Consider the following 20,164-nt stretch of genomic DNA (forward strand, 5'->3'; position numbering starts at 1 on the left):
CTTGTATGTGACTCCAAGCCACCAGATGGGCAATTAACGTGGACCTTGCTGGTGACGTCCATATCCAACTGATTAGTTAAAAGAAAAGCCTTGGGATAGACTCTGAACAAATGTACTCTCTTCTTTTCCCCACATTTTTTTGTTACCATCCAGGAGAAGCACTTGGTTGTGTTTGTTGAGAAGAAGGTGGTGGATGATGTAGCGCTGGCTAAAGATACAGACTTCGAGCGCATCAGGCAACAGCTTAGCCCCTTCCGAGAAGGTGAGATGGTGGGTATGGGTTACATCACTGTGCAGATTTATTTAAAGAGCAAATGTTGCCATTTTAATTTATGTTGGGATATGGGTGTTAGTGGGAAGGTCGATCTTTACTGCCTTTGCTCGAGTGCCCTTGAGGTGGCCACCGTGAATTGCTGTAGTTCGTGTGATGGTTTCTCCATCTCCCAGTGCTGTTCATCCGAACTGTTCGCTGTGGTATAAGTTCTCTGTTGTCTTTCATTGTGCGTTAAGAAATCCAGGATGATTTAATGAGCAAGTATGATCCCACTGAGAAAATGAGTAGCATTCCCTAAAGCATAGACCCCACCAGTGGATTGAGGAGATTGAGGGAATGATTAGACAAAAAAGGGAAATGGGTGTTGGATACAAAAGCTCAGTGCTCAAGGAAAATGAGGGAAGCACTGAAAATGGAAGGGATGGAATTAAAGAAAGCTTACATTTTAGATGTAAGCCCTATTCAAGTCTGAAGTTGCAACGTTGAAATGTGTAGCAACAAGTCATCTGCTGGAGGAACTCAGCGGGTTGGGCAGCATCTTTGGGGGTGGGGGAAGGGGGGAGGAATTGATGTTTCAGGTTGGGCTTTGCATCTGTAGTCTGTCTACATTGAAATGTGTGATATAGATGTTGTAGTTAAGGAAGAAGAGGTAAGATATAAGATGAGATTAAAATAGAGCAAGGAACTATTAAAGGGTTTTGTTTCTGGAAAAGTTGAATCATTGGAACCAGGTAAAATATATCCCAGGCAAATAAGAAATGAAAGAGAAGAAATGGCAGATCTCTGACAATTATTTTCTTTGGCTGTGGGCCTGGTGGCAGAGTGAGAAGGTTGAGAATGTGTTACCATTGTTTAAAAGGGGAGAAAGGTAAACACAGTTATTACAGGTAGTCAGCCTGACCTCAAGAGGTTGAGGGAAAAAATTCTGAAGGTCTATACAAGTAAAGAAATCACTGGTTGATCAAGGACATGAGTGAGGATTTGACTAGCTTGATTGAGGAGGAAACAAAGGCTGATGAGGTTATGGACCACCCTGATTTTAGCAAGGCATTTCACTAAGCCACAACTGGCAACATGATAGTAATATTATAAAGGTAATATTAAGATAAAGATAAATGTATTTCAATCCACAGAGCTAAATTCTGATAAGCGCAGGGTAATGCAATTTGGGAGAGCAAACAAAGATAGGATATGTACTGTAAATGCTAAGGTCCTAGGGAGTGATGCACATCGGGACCTTGGGGCTGAGAGGTTACTTGATGGAAGTTTAAAAAAAATTGAAGGGGATAGATAGGGGAGAGAGCAAAATTCTTTCTCCCATGGTGGATGGTGTTTGAGATGACTGCATAGGTTTAAGGTGAGACACGAGGAGGTTTTAGAGGGAATCTGAAGAGGGAGTTTTTCCGGGGAGGCGACGGTTGGAGTCTCCAATGTGGTGCCTGAAGAGTTGGTGGAGGTAGGTACTCGTGACATTTAAGAAGAATCTGGACAAATACTGGAATTGCCAAGGCACAGAAGGCAACAGACCGACTATGGATAAATGGGGTTAGTGTGAATGGGTACAAAGGGTGAAATGGACGTGGTGGGCTGAAGGGCCTGTAACTAGAATTGGTGTCATCAAGTAGCAGTCAGTAATGGTTGGAGAAACAAGACTGCATATGCTGGAATCTGGAGCAAAAAATTAACTGCTAGAGGAACTCAGTGGGTCAAACAGCATCTGTGGAGGCAGAAGGAAAGTTTGACGTTTCTGGTCGAGACCCTACATCGAGACTGAGAATTTAGAGGGAAGATGGCCGGCATAAGGAGATAAGGGGAAGCGGTGAGGATGGGGGCTGGCAGGTGGTAGGGGGAACTAGGTGAGAAACGGGTTGATAGGAGCCAGGTGAGGGAGGGGAAGGGGTGGAGATAAACTGGAATCAGTGGCTGGTGGGCTCCATAAGGAGAGAAAAATGGGGTGAGGCAGATTGGGGAGACAGAGGCTGGAAAGTAATATGGAGATGCAAGAGGCTGCAGATGCTGGAATTTGATAAATTAGCAAGGTGATATGGAACCAGATAAGGGAGGGATGATGGGCAGATGAAACCTGTTTGGGGAGGAAATAGGAGACTCAGTAGGTTGTGTGTGTGGGTGATGGGCGGAGGGAAACAAACCTGGGTGATGGGGGATGCTGGGGGGAGTGGTTGGAAAAAGGCTGGTGAGAGAACCCATGGGTTGCAGGTTACCTGAACTTGGAAAATTCAATGTTCATACCATTGGGATGTAGACTACCCAAGTGGAATATGAGGTGTGAAAAAAAAACCCTCAGTTCTTTGGGAATTTAGTTTTTTTTGCTCCAGATTCCAGCATCTGCAGTCTCTCCTGTCTCTGGAATACGAGGTATTGTTTTACTAGCTTGCGTTTGGCCCGACCCTGGCAGTGGAGAATGTCAAGACTAGACAGGTCGGTGTGGGAAGGGGAGTTGAAATGTCATGTGACTGGAAGGTCTGGATGGCTGTGGTAGACAGTGCGGTGCTCTGTGAAACAGTCGCCTTGTCTACTCTTGGTTTCTCCAGTGTAAAGGAGGCAACATTGGGAGCACTGAATACCATAGACCAGGCTAGAGGAGGTGCATGTGAATCTCTGCCTCTGCTCGAAGGTCTTTTTAGGTCCATAGATGTTGGTGAGGGACAAGCGTTGCACCCTACAATTGCAGGGGGAAGTGAGTGGACCAGATTGTCACTGAGAGAATGTCCCTGTGGAAAGCAGGGGTTTGTGGGGGGGGGGGGGGGGGGGGGGGGGGGGGGGGGAAGCAGCAGGGGAGATGTGACTGGTAGTGGGATCCCGTTGCAGCCAGTGGAAATGGTGAAGAATGCTGTGCTGAATACAGAGGCCAGTGGGGTGATGGGTGTGGACCAAGGGAACTCTATCTCTCTTCTGCCTGAGGATGAGGGCAGGTGTGCAGGAAATTGGGGAAATGTGTGTGAAGGCTCCATCAACCATGTTTCTGGAAAAAGGAGGTCATTTCAGGTTTTGATGACTGGAAGAATATTAGCAGTGAGTTTCCACAAGCTTTGTGCAAAGTCTCTTGACTTTCATGGTATGTGTTTATAATTTAGACTTGTGGAACCATGAGAGAAAAATTTACAGTTGCTAAAAGAATTGGTTAGTCTTTGGTAGTGAGGGAGAAAACCATAGACTAGACTATGATGTCAACTTGGTGATAAGGAGACAAATGGAATTTAGTTTGGGGAGGTGTGATCAAATATGTAAGAAAATGAGAGGGAGGATAAATCCTGGGTGACTGAAATGTGGAGCACAAAGGGATCTTGGACATGTACACAGGTGGATTAGAAGGCATACTTTATTGGTATGAATTAGGAGAGTAAGGGTGGGCAAGCTAATACTGCATTAAATGCTAGTTAAGCCACAGTGAGAGCACTGTATACAGTCCCTGTCACATTTGAGGAAGGATCCAGGATAACCAATTTCGCTTGGAGAAGTCAATAACTCAGTTGCATGGTTTTGGGGTAATTGGTGAAAGGATTAGAGGGTCTTGAGAGGGAGAAAAAAGAATCATCTGAAGATTAAAGGTGGTCCAGAACTCAGTGACTTTGTTAGCATAGGCAGAAACCCCATCACACTGAAGGAGCATCCAGATGAGTGCATAAGATGTCATAGCATAAAAGGCTGTGAATGGAGAGCTGGGAAGTTGTACTAGTCTGGATAGCTTTTTTTTTGGTTGTCATGGACACAGTTGACTGAACTATATGTGGTCTTATTCTGTGAATTCATGTCCTTGTGTGGATTTCCTCAGGATATGAATTTCCTCCCAGAACCTCTCCGAACTTGTCCTAGAAATGTAACATCCTAGAATGGAAACTGCCCTGGCTGATTGACCAACTGACTGTTCAGTTATTTATACTTTTTCTGAAAGTGATTGTGTGATCACTACGTAACAGAATTAGGTGATGCTCTTTGTTTAAATCTCAGGCTATGATGAGCTGTCGGGCTGCATAGACCTAATCATTTGTCTTGGTGGTGACGGCACATTGCTCTATGCTTCCTCGCTCTTCCAGGTATGTTTGTCTGTTTTTGGCTTCAGCACCTCCTCACCAAGAAAGGCATGTATACAGGCAGTCCCTTTCTGGATGTCCCAATGCACTTTACAACCAGTGAAGTACTTTTGATGCATGATATAGTAATATAGATGCAATATAGAACATTTTGTCGAAGGCTCAAATTTGAGAAAGAACCAGATAATCTGTCTGTACTCTGATTACTGACTGTACAGTCAGTGATCTAGATACAATTGTTTCCATCCGCAGCCCCCTTTCCCACAATCCCACCCCATCCCAACTGCAGAGCCAAAGATTCTAGGATCTAAGAATCCCCAGCAATTACATAACTACCCAGAGAACTTTGTTTAACTTTAATCTGTGCTGACTGAACCAGCTCGGCTACAGATTGCACCTGGACGAGAGAGGAACAGCACCGGAGAAAGATGAGAGTATCATTGGGTTCCTTGGAATTGAGGAAGAATTTGGGCACAGCGCTGGGTCATGTGGAGGTGCTTGTGAAATGAATTACAGTAGTGTCCACCACAAAGATTCTTTCTTAGGATCAAGACTCTTGTCTGTTGGCTTTTGGTCCTTAAACCTGAGAACTTGCATTTTCTTCCAGCATTTGCAGTTTTTGATTTTCAGTGATGTTTCTATAAGGTTTAAAGGACATCACAGTTAGTAGAGCTGTTGTCTTGCAGCACCAGTGACCCAGGTTCAACCCTGACCTCTGGTACTAACTGTGACCGCGAGGGTTTCACCCTGGTGCTTCAGTTTCCTCCTGCGTTCCAAAGGTGTACGGGTTGGTAGGTTAACCGGTCACTGTAAATTGCCCTAATGTGAATTAGAGTCATAGAGTAATATAGCACTGGAATGGACCCTTCTGCCCAACTCATCTGTACCGACCAGGATGCCCATCTAAACTTTTGGGGGGAAGTTGATGGGAATATGGGGAGAATAAAATGGAGCTAGTGTAATATTAGTGTAACTAAGCTTGATGCATGCTCGGTGGGTCAAGGGGCCTGTTTCTGTGCTGGGTGACTCTAACTGAAGGTAGGAGCAGAATGTGAAAGCGTTCAGTGAGTCATCTCTGCTGAACACAGTGCTTCTGGTGCCAGTCTGACCATAACTACATAAGAATTGGTGGTAAAACAGGCAGTTAATCACCATTTGCCTTCTACTATCCTGTTAATTGAACGATAAATAATCATGGAATCGTTGGCTATTGTTGCTAACTAATTATCAACTTGACTGAGTCATGATTTCAGGAGACGGCCCTATGTTGGAGAGCTTTGGGAACAGTTGGTCCAAACTTGTTCTTCCAAGCTTTTCTCTGAAACTTTATCTGATTTGGGTGTATTGGTACTAATTGCTGAGATATCCCTTAGGAGCTTGTTCAGTTGTCTTCTCTTAATGCTCTTTCTGTGACTGCTTGATGTTTGGAGTTCTAAATTTACATTCCACAGTGTAAAGAATTGGACTGGGGCCCACAGGTCACATATGAAATTAGGGACCACTGCTCTTCACTGTACGTCATTGACAGCTTAGTTCTGTGTGGCTAAGGTGCTGCGGTTTCTTTTCAGACCAGCGTTCCTCCTGTTATGGCGTTCCATCTTGGTTCACTTGGATTCCTCACCCCATTTAAGTTTGAGTCCTACAGAACAGAAGTGACCAATGTGATTGAAGGTAGGAGCAAATTTTTCCAGATTATTCTGTTGTCTGCGAGGGCATAGAAAAGTTCAGCACAGCAACACGCCCTTTGGTCTATGATGCCAATTTAAACTGCACGTCTGCCTGCACTTGGTCTATATGCCTCAATTCTCTACCTGTTCATGTGGCTGTCCAGATGCCTCTTATATGTTACTATTGTATCTGCTTTACCACTTCTCTGGCAGTGGTTCCAGGCAGCAACCATTCTGTGTTTTTAAAAAAAAAACTTTGCCATGTAAATCTCCTTTTTAAACTCTTTCTTTATCCCCCCCACCCCCTTGTCTTAAATGCATGCCCTCTAGTATTTCACATTTATACCCTGGGGAAATCAACTTCTATCAGGCCTCAGCGTTCGCTCCAGGGAAAACATTCCAAATTTGTCCAACCTCTCCTTTTATAGCTTGTTCTCTCCAATCCACATCCTGGTGAACCTCTTCTGCACCCTCTCCAAAGCCTCCATATCCTTCCTATAATGGGGCTACCAGAACTGCACACAATACCCCAATGTGGCCTGACCCAAATTTTTATACAGCTGCAACGTGACTTCCTGACTTATGACTTTTATACACAACGTCCCGACCAATGAAGGCAAATATGCTGTACACTTTCTTTCCTACCTTATCCACTTGTGTAGCCACTTTCAGGGAGCTATGGACTTGCACCCCAAGATCCCTCTATACATCAAAAGTATAGTTGTTGACCTTTAATAAACACCTTTGGGGGTGAAATTGAAATTAACCTCCATGTTTGGTAGAGCTGAATTCTCATGGCAAAACTTAGCAATACTGACTGTGCCCTTGCAGGTTTGGCCCGCTGGCAGAGAGAACAATGAACCATAAAGTTGGCTAAATTTGTGGTGGTCATGGAGGTGATGATGGTTGGTGGGTGAGTCCAGGACCAGAGGGCACAAGCTTAGAATTAGAGGGTACAGGTTTAAAACAAAGATGAGGAGAAATTTCTTTAGCCAGAGGGTGGTGAATTTGTGGAATTCCTTGCCACGTACAGCAGTGGAGGCCAGATCATTGGAGGCGTTTAAGGAAGAGATGGACATATATCTAAATAGTCGGGGTATCAAGGGATATGGGGATAAGGCCGGAAATTGGGGTTAGAATGGTGTGTTTTTTTTTCACCTCCCCACCCCCCCCCAATTTCTCATTTCTTTTTCTTTTTTCCCTTTTCCTTGGAGCAGACTCGATGGGCCGAATGGCCTACTTCTGCTCCCTTCTCTTGTGATCTTGTGCTGGGAGCAGTTTGAGATGCATTGAGATCATGCGTATATGGGCTGAGTGATTTTTCTTCTGCCCTGTTCTATGTCTCCACACAAGTTTAATTGCGCTGTGTACTATAGAGTGCGTTTAAGCAAGCGGTTTTAATTAAAGGTATGCTTTGCTACTTTTTGTAGCCAGTTTGTATAATCATCCATTGGAATTGTGAGGTTGTCCTAGCACCAATTAAATCAATGGTTAATTTGCTGGAGTAGTGATTCTTGAATGACTTGGTGCATAATGAAGGTAATGCAATTTATAATAAAATTATCTCATGGGAAGTGGATATCTATGGCTTTAAAGCCTTTTCCTGTTTGGTCATGAGAAGATGGTGGGGAGCTGCCTTAAATCACTGTAATCCATCTGGTTCTAGAACATAGAAAACCTACAGCACAATTCAGGCCCTTCGGCCCACAAAGCTGTGCCAAGCATGTCCCTACCTCAGAAATTACTAGGCTTATCTATAGCCCTCTATTTTTCTCAGCTCCATGTCCCTGTTCAAAAGTTTCTTAAAAGACCTTATCGTTTCCGCTTCCAGCACCGTTGCTGGCAGCCTATTCCACGGTTCTGACTAAAGAACTCTAAAGGTTTTGATGAAGAAAAGTTGGCTGATACTGGGATGATGTAGGTTGTGAAGATGGTAGCACTCTGTGGCCCATGCAGCTGTATAGAGGTGGTAGGAGGTGGCTGAGGTCATGGGATTTAGGAGGTGTTTTCAAAGTCTTGGCGAATTGCAGCAGTACATTTAGTGGATAGTGTACACTACACCCGAGGTGCACCATTGGTGGAGGGAGTAAGTGTTTTTGGATGTGGTGCCAATCAAGTGGGCTTCTTCGTCCTCACTGGTGTTGAGCATCTGGCGAGATACTTGAGCTGCATTCGTGGAGAGTATTCCGTCACACTCTGAAGTTGTGCCTTGAAGATGGTAGAATGGCTTTGGAAATAGAGTTGAGTCCTTTGCTACAGGATGTGTAACCTCTGACCTGTTTACTGATGTGACTTGTCCAATTAAGTTTCTTGTAAATGGGGGACAGATGTTGGGGGTTTTGGTGACGTAATGGCATTGAATGTCAAAAGGTAGCTGTTGGATTCGAAATAAGGTGCTACTCATTGCCTGTGACTAGTGTTGGGGGAAATCAGGCCATGCCTTAATGTACTGAAATCCTAGAAAGTTACAGTGCAGAAAGGAGCCATTTATCCTTTAAACATGTAGATAATTTTTTCTCCCATGAGAGTTTAATCGAATCACTACTCTATGCTTTTCATAAGTTGCCAATATTTCTTGTGGAATTATTTGAACTTTTCAGGAAAAATAATGAATTTCAAATGTGATAGGAAATCAATTAATTGCCATACATGGGTGTGGCTGTGTGATGGGAGAGTAGTAAGAGGTAGGAGATTGTAACATGGTGTTTATATAGAGCAAATGCTTGTGTAGATGTATTCAAGCATTGCTGTCTCTGAAGGAGCATGGGAACAGGTCAAAGTCATTTGGTCACTCAGTTTTCCAGTTAGATGGCATTGAGGTTCAGATCAACTATGATATACTTGTCTTTGAACTGTAGCCCTTTACACCCCATCCAATAAAATTTGGGCATGAAGCTTCCAGTTGGTCATCTCTCCCTACTTCCCACCCAGTCAATGTCTTGAATTTTGTAATGGTAAGAGTGGAAATGTGGCACTATCCTTGTATGGAAAGCATGTCCTCGTCTCACTCGTGAAAACCCCACTACTTGATATTGTCCCCTTGTTCAGGATTCCTCCAGCAGAAGAAATGGCTTTGCTCTATCTGCTCTAACTCCTTAAATGACTTCCAAATATTTCATTAAGATAGAACCTCAATCTTCTAACTTCAAATTCAAGCCAACTTTAAGTTCTAATGATTTGAATTGTATGTCTCCGCCCAAGGTCAATATATCATTCCTGCGGTGCACTTCCATAAACTGAATGCAGTACTGATCAGGTCTCTGAACAAGCAATGCATCACCTCTACCCCTTGTATTCCTATCCTCACCACTGCCATCTGACCACAACACACCTGAGTTAGGACTTCATTGTAGGCTCACACAATGGGCAGTAAATGAAAATCAAGAGAACTGCAGATGATGGAAACTTGAAATAAAAACAAATTTCTGGAAGCATGCAGCAGGTGAAGCAGCATCTACGGAGAGAGAAACAGTTAATATTTTGGATCAATGACTCTTCACCTGAGCTGATTTTCTGTACACTATGCGGTACAGATATTTGCGTAAGATGGACCTCCCATGGCTCTGCAGCTTAGTTTAGTCCTGAGCTATACAGGCAATGAAGGTAAATGAAAATTAAAAACAAAAATGCAGATGCTGGAAGTCTAAAATAAAACCAGAAATGCTGGAGAAACTCAGCTGGTCAGACTGCATCTGTCGAAAGAGAATCTGAGTTAATGTTTCAGGTTGAAGTATTTCCAGTATTTTCTGTTTTTATTTCAAGCAAGGAGGGTCACAGCTTTGGCTTCTAATCCTTGTTGTGTATCTTAACGTTGGGGCTGTTGGCCTCACTGTGCCTGGACCAAGGAAGGAGAAGGTGGCTCGGACTTCTGCTGATGGCTTTTATTAATGCCTAGAACTTGAGTGAGGAAAATGTTTAAATCCTTTCGTTCCAGTGTGTGAGTCATCAATTGACCCATAACCTGATTGAATGGGGACCAAATTCAAGGAAGAAAATGACCTACTTTCAGTATTTCTTATCCTTTTTACATCACCCAGCAATGTCACCCAGGTCAGTTTTATTGCAGGGAAAAAAAAGCTTGTCTGGAAGAGAGTCTAGATATCTTGGTCCTTCGTTCTGACCTGGATTCCTTTTCATTTCTTTGCACTTACAAGACCCTAGGATTGCCAAGAGCAAAATCTTTTCTAAATCAGTCATATAAACTGGGAAACCTTGCTGAAATTGCTACTTGGGCTGCAGTGACAGTCTCCAGATTTGGTCCCCAACATGAGAAACTGTTCAAAAACTAGAATGCCAATGCAGACCTTCTCTGGCTAATGAACGGCTTCCATTGTTACAGATTTCCAAAACGGTTTCTGTCTATAAGACGGAAAATACACAAAAATAACTCTGGTAACCAAACCTCCACAGTATTGTAATGAATAGCATCAAAGGCGCACAAGACTGATAAGAAAGAACAATTAATAAAAGTGGAGAGAGAGAGGAAACTAGTTCTGCCACTTGTAGGAACGAACGTATGTCGGACTTCTGAATTTAACAATATTATGGGAGCTTGTTTGTATGTTGGGGTGCCCATAAGTGGGACGTTCATAAATTGGGGATGGCCTATAATGTGAGGGGTGTAAAGCTTAAGGTCTTGAGAGAGAAGATTGGCAACGTTAGTTTTGAGCAACCAAGAGATGATCTTCTAGAAGCTTATAGAATGAATAAAAGCATCCCAAAGCATTTCACGGTACTATGAAAGTAAGTCAAGAGGGCACTTTTGGATGGGAAGTTTTGGCTTTGGGATATTCTTCATTCACTGTAACCCAGTGCTTGGGATGCTGGGACTTGAAGGCCTGAGTTTATAGAGAGAGCTTGGACAGGCTAGGACTTTATTCATTGCAGCATAGGAGACTGAGGGATGACCTTATAGAAGTGTATTAAACCTTGAGGGGCATGGATAGGGTGAATGCACACAGTCTTTTTTTCCCCCAGGGAAAGGGAACCAAAAACTAGAGGGTGTAGGTTTAAGGTGAGAGGGGAAAGATTTAAAAGGGACCTGAGGGGCAACTTCACACAGAGGGTGGTGCATAAATAGAACGAGCTGCCGGAGGAAGTGGTTGAGGCAGGTACAATAACAACATTTAAAAGACATTTGGCCAGGTACATGGATAGGAAAGTTTTACAGGGATGTGGACCAAACTCAGGCAAATGGGACTAGTTCAGATGTGAAACTTGGTCGGCATGGATGAGTTGGGCCAAAGGGCCTGTTTCTGTGCTGTATTACTCCATGGTTTATGCGTGGGTGGAGTACTGTGGGGTGGTGCTGTGGATAGATGAGCTGTTTCGTAATCAGTGCCTGTCTTGTTATTTTAACCAGTCGTAGAATGATCAACCCCAGAATCTGAAGTGAATGGAACTTAATTTGGAACCTTGTCTTTGACCAGGAGATGCCAGGATAATTCTGAGGAGTCGCCTGAAGGTGAAGGTGGTTAAGGATTTAAAAACAGCAGAGCGAGAGAGGAAGTACCAAGTGGAGGATAACGGACTGGTCCCACAGAGTCACATTGACAACGAGACACAAAAAGCCTTCATGCAAATACATGTATGTGCACAATAACCAGAAGTCCCTCTGCAAACTCCTGTCCTTAACAGAACACGGGAAGGAAAAGTGAAGCCAGGGTCACTAATTTGAAAGAAAAAAAATCATCTGTTCAATTTGCCCCAGATTCTAATTGGAAAAGAAATATTATAAACGTTGCTCCAAAGAAACTCTGCAGCTCTAACAGCCCATGTTCGATCCTAACCTCCTATCTGTTTGGAGTTTGTATGTTCTCCGTGTGTTCTGGTTTCTTCCCCTATTCCAAAAACATGGGTTGGTTGGTTAACTGGCTATTGTCGGTTCTCCCCTAGTGTGTGGGTAAGTGGTAAAAATCAGTGGGGAGTTGACGAGAATGTGTGGAGAGTAAAATGAGTAGCTCAGGATGAGTGTAAATTGGTGCTTGATGGTAGGTGCAGACTCACTGGGCTGGAGGTCATGCTTCCTGCTGCCTCACTCCGATTACGTAGACATCCCATGTGTTGGCACGTGGATTTGTGTGCGAGTCGTCGTCATCATCAAGTCAGTGCATTGGGGAGAACAATTAAAGCTGCCATTCACTCTTGCTGGAGGGAAGTCCGGAGGGATAATCTGATATATCTTATAACTGGGGTTTTGGATCAACTTGCAAGAAGGGATAAATGGGTTTTCTGAGCGCTAAAGGGCTTGGTGGTGATGCCTGAACTTTTTACATGATTTAAATGACTTGAATAAAGGCATCAGAGGAACAGTTGCCAAATTTGTTGATGATGCAGAAAAGTATGTTGTGAAGAAGGACGTAAGGAAGCTACAGAAGGATATGGATAAGTAAGTTGGTGAGGATCTGGAAAATGGAGTGTAATATTGGCACCTTGACTTTGGCAGTCAAAAATGAAACATTAGTTAATGGTGAGAGAATGCAGAGCTCTGAGGTGTAGAGAGATCTAAGTGTCTGAGTGCACGACTCTCAGACAGCTAGTTAGTAGACACTGCTAGTAATTAGGAAAGTTAATATTGTGGTTTATTGCAAGGGAGAATTGAATATAAAAATAGGGAGGTTATGTTTCAGTCGTAAAGGGCATTGATGAGCCCACACATGGAGTACTTTGTACAGTATTGTTTTGTTTTTAAGAGTAATATGTGGAATTTACTTCCTGAAATAACTCCAGTGTTTGAAAAGGAAGTGAAAGTTTGTGTAGCTGGAGGAACAGCACCTCATCTTCCCTCTGAGCATATTGCAGCCCTTGGGACTCAATTTGACAATTTCAGGCAACCAGGATTTTTTATTCTGTTCTCTAAAGAACATATCTCCACAGATGTGGCTGCACATTTCAATTTGTTCCCTTGTTTTTCTCTCCTGCCTGTAAATTGGTGGTATTTTACTGTAACTGTGACAACTGTGGTCTGTACCCTGACACACATGTTCTCTGTTCTTTCTCTGCACCCTGATAAAACGTGCTTGCTTTCTCACTTTTCCAGTCATTGTCCCAAGGTGCTGACTGTATTTCTCTCTCCATGGATGCTGCTTGATCTAATGAGTGCTTCTGGCTTTTTCTGTAGGAGCTGGATGTGTTGAGATGATAAGGAGGAGATGGTGCTTTAATAATTCTCTGAATTGTGGACAATCTGTGAAGTGTTCCCAACAAGGGGGAGAGTTTTTAGTCTTTTTCTACTTCAATTGGGAATGTGATAACATGGTTGATTTGAACTACTTTTGCTGTTTTGGGCTTTTTCCACCTTTGTTGTAAACTGCATCTTCACAAAAGAAGAGGCCTGATATAGCAACTTTTACAGTGTGGGACATTTCAGACGTTCTTTGCTGCCACTGTAATACCTTTCAAGTGTAGTCCTGTAGTAATGCCAGTCTGCATCACTGGGTATCACAATCAGTTATGTGATAATGATTAAGCAGTCTGCTGGTGATGTTGCTTGATATCGGTGTAGTATGGTGGAGCGGCACTTGCAGAACCAGTCCCTCATGGGGTTCATTCCTGACCTTGGATGCTGTCTGTGTGGAGTTTGCAGGTTCTCTCTGTGATCGGTGCTCAGGTTTGCTCCCACATCCCAAGACGTGCGGGTTGGTAGGTTAGTTGGTCACCGTAAATTGCCACTAACGTGTCGGTGAGTAGCAGAATCTGTGGGGTGGGTGTTAATGGGGAGTATGGGGAGAATAAAATGGGATCGACGTGGGATTTGTGCAAATGGGTGGTTGCTAGTCAGTGTGGACTTAGTGGGCCAAAGTGCCTATTTCACAGAACATAGAACAGTACAACAAAATACAGGCCCTTCGGCCCACAATGTTGTGCCCACCTTTAAACCTCGCCTAAGTGTGCAGGATTCATAGCAGAAAATCGCCAAGGTAGGTGAAGGACCTGCTACAGTATATTAACAACTACTTAATGTTCAGCTTTTTTCAAAGAACAAACTAACCAGTCCAGTAATGTACTGCACCACCTAATTGGTAAAGGATTAGAGTGAAAATGAAATAAACTATTTTCTTTCCTCCCAGAGGATGGTAGGATTCTGGAAGTTGTTGCCTGAACTGGTGGTACAGGCAAAAATCTCCGCACTTCATCATTACTTGGAAAAACTATCCTGCAGAGCTTTGGACCTGGTTCTGGACGATAGGGTTAGAACATAGAACATTACAGCACAGTACAGGCCCTTCAGCCCACAATGTTGTGCCAACATTTTATCCTGCTCTAAGATCTATCTATCCTTCTCTCCCACATAGCCCCATATTTTACTATCATTCATGTATCTATCTAAGAGTCTGTTAAATGTCCCTAATGTACCTGGTTAGGTGACTCTGTTTTTGACAGAATAGGCCAAGTGATGATCTCCAGTGTTGTAAATGTTAGTTTGTCACAGTCATAGACATCATAACTCGTATTGGTATGAATTGGATCATTGTCACCTCTGTCAGAAATCTAGGAATTACATTCCAATCTATTTCCCCTGCTTTCTAAGACATTGCTTTTTGACCAAGCTTAATGTCTCCTTTTGATATTTAAGAGCATTGTGTGTGCCATTTGGTCTTTCATGCCTGCCCTGCGAGATGACTATCTTTGGATCTCTGATTTAAAGTTATTAGTGGAACTACTATCTACTGATTTTGCATATGTTTACCGTATTCTGCATGAAAGTGTTTCATAACTTTTCTCCAGAATAATGATTGAATTTAAGGTTTAAAAAAAAGCTAGAAATATTCAGTGGGTGAGGCAGATCAGCGGAGAGAGGGAGAAACAGTTCATGTTTCAGGTTGGTGACCTTTTAAGACCATAAGACATAAGAGCAGAATAAGGCCATTCAGCCCATTGAGTCTGCTTCGCCATTTGATCATGGCTGATTTACTTTTCTCTTTCAACCTCATTCTCCTGCCTTCTCCCCGTAACCTTTGATGCCCTTACTAATCAATAACTAATCAACCTCTGCTTTAAATATACCCAATAACTTGGTCTCCACAGCCGTCTGTGGCAATAAGTTCCACAGATTCATCACACTCTGGCTAAAGAAATTCCTCATCTCTGTTTTAAAGGGTTGTCATTCTATTCTGAGGCTGTGCTCTCTGGTCCTAGACTCTCCCACTACTAGAAACATCCTCTCCACAACCACTCTATCCAGGCTTTTCAATATTCAGTAGGTTTCAATGAAATCCCCCCTCATCCTTCTAAACTCCAGTGAGTACAGGCCCAGACCCTCGAATGCTCCTCATACATTAACCCTTTCATTCCTGGGATCATTCTTGCAAACCTCCTCTGGACCCTCTCCAATGCCAGCACATCCTTCCTTTAGATATGGGGCCCTAAACTGCTCACAATACTCCAAATGTGGTCTGACCAGAGACACATAAAGCCTTAGCATTACATCCTTTATATTCTTGTCCTCTGGAAATGAATGCTAACATTGCATTTGCCTTCCTTACTACTGACTCAACCTGCAAGTTAACCTTCAGGGAATCCTGCAACAGGACTTCCAAGTCCCTTTGCGCCTCCAATTTCTGAACTCACTCCCTGTGTAGAAAATAGTCTACGCCTCTGTTCCTTCTACCAAAGTGCACTTGAAATGTTAACTCTTTCTCCATGGATGCTCTGTGACCTGCTGAATATTTCCAGTATTTCTGTTTTTATTTGATTTCCACAATCTGCAGTTTTGTTTGTTAATTTTTAAGTTATCTCCCTTGTCCATAACCCCCATCCCTAATAAAAGGGAAAAGTCTTGAAGGCAGGAGCTACCCCGGCTGTTGATCATATGATCCAATTAAAACTTCATTTCAATAATAGCTAAACACTGCATCTGCTGCGCAAATAATGCAGTCTCAATTAACATGGAGTGAAATATTTTATCTATCAACGATGGCTATAAATGGTGCCGCTTCACTGATTTCAAGGCTCTTTGTGATGTTGTAATGACATTGATACACGCATTATGTTGATTCAGAACATAGCCTTAAAAAGCCAAAACACTTAATGCACTTAAATGCTAGTGGCTCTCCTGTGACACATCAGGTGGTGCACCGCCTTTTGTGTTATGGATTCGGTGTTTTTGGTAACACCCTTGCCTTTGAGCCAGGCTGTTGGAGACTTGAGTCTCACTCCATAGTGCAGAAATTTAGGCTGAACTACTGAGGAGTTCCACATAGTCAGAGGTGCTGTCTTTCAGGTGAGACTTTGAATAGACGCACAGGCTTTCCTCCAGCTGGTCATTAAAGGTCAAGGGTACCCATTTGAAGAGCATGGGAATTCCTGCATTTCCTGGCCAGTGTTTCTCCCTTTGATAACATCACCCAGCTTATATAAAGTGAAATATTACAGATGATGGAAATCATTTAAAAAAAAAGCAATCTTTTAAGATAGTGAAGGCAGGAATAGGAGGAGGTGGCAGATAAATGTGTGGCTGAGAAGCTGGTGCAGGAGGGAGGGTTTTAGATTTCTGGATCATTGGGATCTCTTCTCGGGAAGGTGGGACCTGTACAGAGGACGGGTTACACCTGAACCAGAAGGGGGCCAATATCCTTGCAGCGAGATTTGCTAGGGTGGTTCGGGAGGGTTTAAACTAGTTTGTGAGGGGGAAGGGAACCAGAGGAGTAGGTCAGAAGAAGAAGGGGATGGGGAAAAGTTAGATCAAACAGGTAGAGAAGCTTTGGGGAAGGAGAAGCAGAATACAGGCTGTAAAAGTAGTAAGGTAGATGGACTGAAGTGTGTTTACTTAAATGCAAGAAGTGTCAGGAATAAGGGGGATGAACTGAGGGCTTGGATAAGTATGGGGGACTATGATATCGTGGCTATTACTGAGACCTGGCTGACGTCAGGAGAGGAGTGGATATTGAATATTCCTGGTTTTCGGTGTTTTAAGAGGGATAGGGAGGGGGGGAGAAGAGGAGGAGGGGTGGCAATACTGGTCAGGGACACTGTTACGGCTGTGGAAAGGATGGATGTTGTAGAAGGATCATCTCTAGAGTCCGTATGGGTGGAAGTAAGGAACAAGAAAGGAGCAGTTACTCTACTAGGAGTATTCTATAGGCCCCCCGGTAGCAGTAGAGATATAGAGGAGCAGATTGGCAGGCAGTGTTTGGAGAGAAGCAAAAATAACAGGGTTGTTATAATGGGAGACTTCAACTTCCCAAATATAGACTGGAACCTGCTTAGTGCCAAAGGTTTAGATGGGACGGAATTTGTTAAATGTGTCCAGGAGGGATTCCTGATGCAGTATGTTGACAGGCCGACTAGAGGGAATGCTATGTTAGATCTAGTTTTAGGAAATGAACCGGGTCAGGTGAAGGATCTATTGGTGTGTGAGCATTTGGGGGACAGTGACCATTGCTCCATAACCTTTAAAATTGTCATGGACAGCTGCAGAGAGGACAAGAGGATTTTTAATTGGGGAAGGGCGAACTATGAGGCTATAAGGAGAGAACTTGGGAGTGTAAATTGGGATGTCCTTTGGTGGTCGATGTTCAGGGATCTTATGCAGGATGTTAGGGATAAATATGTCCCGGTGAGGCAGAGAAGGAATGGCAGGGTGAAGGAACCGTGGGTGACGAGAGAGGTGGAACGACTTGTTAGGGAGAAGAAGGTAGCATACGTGAGGTATAAGCAGCAAGGTTCAGACAGGGCCCGTGAGGAATATAGGGTAGCGAGGAAGGAACTTAAGAAAGGGCTGAGGAGAGCTAGAAGGGGACATGAAAAGGTGTTGGCTAGTAGGGTTAAGGAAAATCCCAAGGCCTTTTTCAAGTACGTGAAGGGTAGGAGGATGGCTAGGGTAAAGGTAGGTCCGATTAAGGACAAAGGTGGGAGAATTTGCCTGGAGGCGGCGGAAGTGGGAGAAGTTCTCAATGAGTACTTCTCTTCGGTATTCACCAGGGAGAGGGGTCTTGATGACGTGGAAGGGAGTGCTGGTAGGGGTAATGTTCTCGAGGTTGTAGATATCAAGAGAGAGGATGTGTTGAAGTTAAATAATATTAAGACAGATAAATCTCCGGGGCCTGATGAGATTTTCCCCAGGCTGCTTCGAGAGGCTAGGGAGGAGATTGTTGAACCGCTGGTAAGGATCTTTGAGTGCTCGTTGTCCACGGGGATGGTGCCAGAGGATTGGAGGGTTGCGAATGTTGTCCCCTTGTTCAATAGGGATAGGCCAGGGAATTATAGACCGGTGAGTCTCACGTCTGTGGTGGGTAAGCTGTTAGAAAGGATTCTAAGGGATAGGATTTATGAACACCTAGAGAATCATGGACTGATTAGGGACAGCCAGCATGGCTTTGTGAAGGGAAGATCTTGCCTCACAAGCCTGATAGAGTTCTTTGAGGAGGTGACCAGGAAGATTGATGAGGGCAGTGTGGTGGATGTGGTTTACATGTATTTTAGTAAGGCATTTGATAAGGTTCCTCATGGTAGGCTTCTTCAGAAGGTCAGAGGCCAAGGGATCCAAGCAAGCTTGGCTGTGTGGATTAGGAATTGGCTTGCATGTAGAAAGCAGAGGGTTGTGGTGGAAGGAGTGCCCTCGGATTGGAGGGCAGTGACTAGTGGTGTCCCGCAGGGATCGGTTCTGGGACCTCTACTTTTTGTGATATTTATAGATGACTTAGATGAGGGGGTGGAGGGCTGGGTTAGTAAGTTTGCAGACGACACTAAGATCGGCGGTGTTGTGGATAGTGTGGAGGGCTGTCGGAGCTTACAGAGGGATATTGATAGGATACAGAGCTGGGCTGACAAGTGGCAGATGGAGGTCAATCCAGAGAAGTGTGAGGTGGTACACTTTGGAAGGACAAACTCCAGGGCAGAGTACTGGGTAAATGACAAGGTACTTGGCAGTGTGGAGGAGCAGAGGGATCTGGGGGTTCACATTCACAGTTCACTGAAAGTTGCCTCACAGGTGGAAAGAGCAGTTAAGAAGGCCAGTGGGATGTTGGCTTTCATAAATCGCGGGATTGAGTTTAAGAGCCGCGAGGTGATGATGCAGCTTTACAAAACTCTAGTTAGGCCTTAGGGTTAGGGTTAGTTCTGGTCACCGCATTATAGGAAGGATGTGGAGGCGTTGGAGAGGGTGCAGAGGAGATTTACCAGGATGCTGGCTGGATTGGAGAGATATTCAATACTTAAGGTGCAAGGGCTTTATTCACTGGAAAGGAGGAGGATGAGAGGAGACATGATATATAAAATATTCAGAGGAATAGATAGAGTAGACAGTCAGCGCCTCCTTCCCAGGGCACCAATGCTCAATACGAGAGGGCATAGTTTTAAGGTTATGGGTGGGAGGTTCAGGGGAGATGTCAGGGGGAGGTTTTTCACCCAGAGAGTGGTTGGTGCATGGAATGCACTGCCTGGGGTGGTGGTGGAGGCAGATACATTGGACAGGTTCAAGAGCTTATTGGATAGGCATATGGAGGAGTGTGGGATGGGGGGATATGCGGGAGGAAGGGGTTAGGTAGTGTGAGGGTGGTTTGATGGACGGCACAACATGGTGGGCCAAAGGGCCTGTTTTGTGCTGTATGGTTCTATGGTTAAAAAAAGACTATTCAGTAAGTTGGAAATCTGATGCATTTACAGCCCACATACCATCATGTTTCCTAGTGACAAAGGAGGCCATTTCAGCCCATAAAGTCTATGCCAGCTCATAGGGCAATCCCTGCAACCTATTCTCCTACACTTCCATTGACTTGCCCCAGATTCTACCACTCGCTTTGCACTAGGGGCAACTTGCAGCAGCCAAGTTACCTGCCGTCCTTGGGATACAGGAGGAAACCAGAGTATTTCCGAAAACCACAGTCACAGGGAGAACGTACAAACTCCGTACAGAAAGCACCAGTGGTCAGGATCGAAGCCAGGTTGCTGGAGTTGAGGCAGTAGCTCTGCCTCTGTGTCCTACCTGGCACTTATCCCTTGCAAAGTGTAAATGAACTGGATTAGCTTCAGTGATGCTGCTTTTCTTTGTCTTGTTTCTGTGCTCATCAGTTTGGACAAGTTCTCTTGTAGTATTCTTACTTGAAGAGGAGAACCAAGACAATTCAAATTCTCATTTGGCCACCTGAAGCTGAATGTGCACGACAGACACGGGGGGCACTAGTGCTAGTTACGTGATGAGAAGTACATCATGTGTTGTTGTAAAGGACTGT

General features: G+C 44.1%; 1 protein-coding gene across 3 annotated transcripts in view; it reads left to right on the forward strand.

The window, feature by feature from the left end:
* LOC127571405 (NAD kinase-like) overlaps positions 1-20,164 on the forward strand; it is a 55,926-nt gene that overhangs the window by 26,755 nt on the left and 9,007 nt on the right. For all 3 annotated transcript variants that reach the window (XR_007956468.1, XM_052017732.1, XM_052017731.1), the window contains exons 5-8: positions 154-262; positions 4,244-4,329; positions 5,895-5,997; positions 11,423-11,580. Coding sequence is in view for 2 of the 3 variants with exons in the window: in XM_052017732.1 (XP_051873692.1) it covers positions 154-262; positions 4,244-4,329; positions 5,895-5,997; positions 11,423-11,580 (456 nt within the window). In the remaining variant the exon portion in view is untranslated. The remainder of the gene's footprint in view (positions 1-153; positions 263-4,243; positions 4,330-5,894; positions 5,998-11,422; positions 11,581-20,164) is intronic.

This window comes from Pristis pectinata, chromosome 6 (assembly GCF_009764475.1).
Source record: "Pristis pectinata isolate sPriPec2 chromosome 6, sPriPec2.1.pri, whole genome shotgun sequence".
Classification (NCBI taxonomy): domain Eukaryota; kingdom Metazoa; phylum Chordata; class Chondrichthyes; order Rhinopristiformes; family Pristidae; genus Pristis; species Pristis pectinata.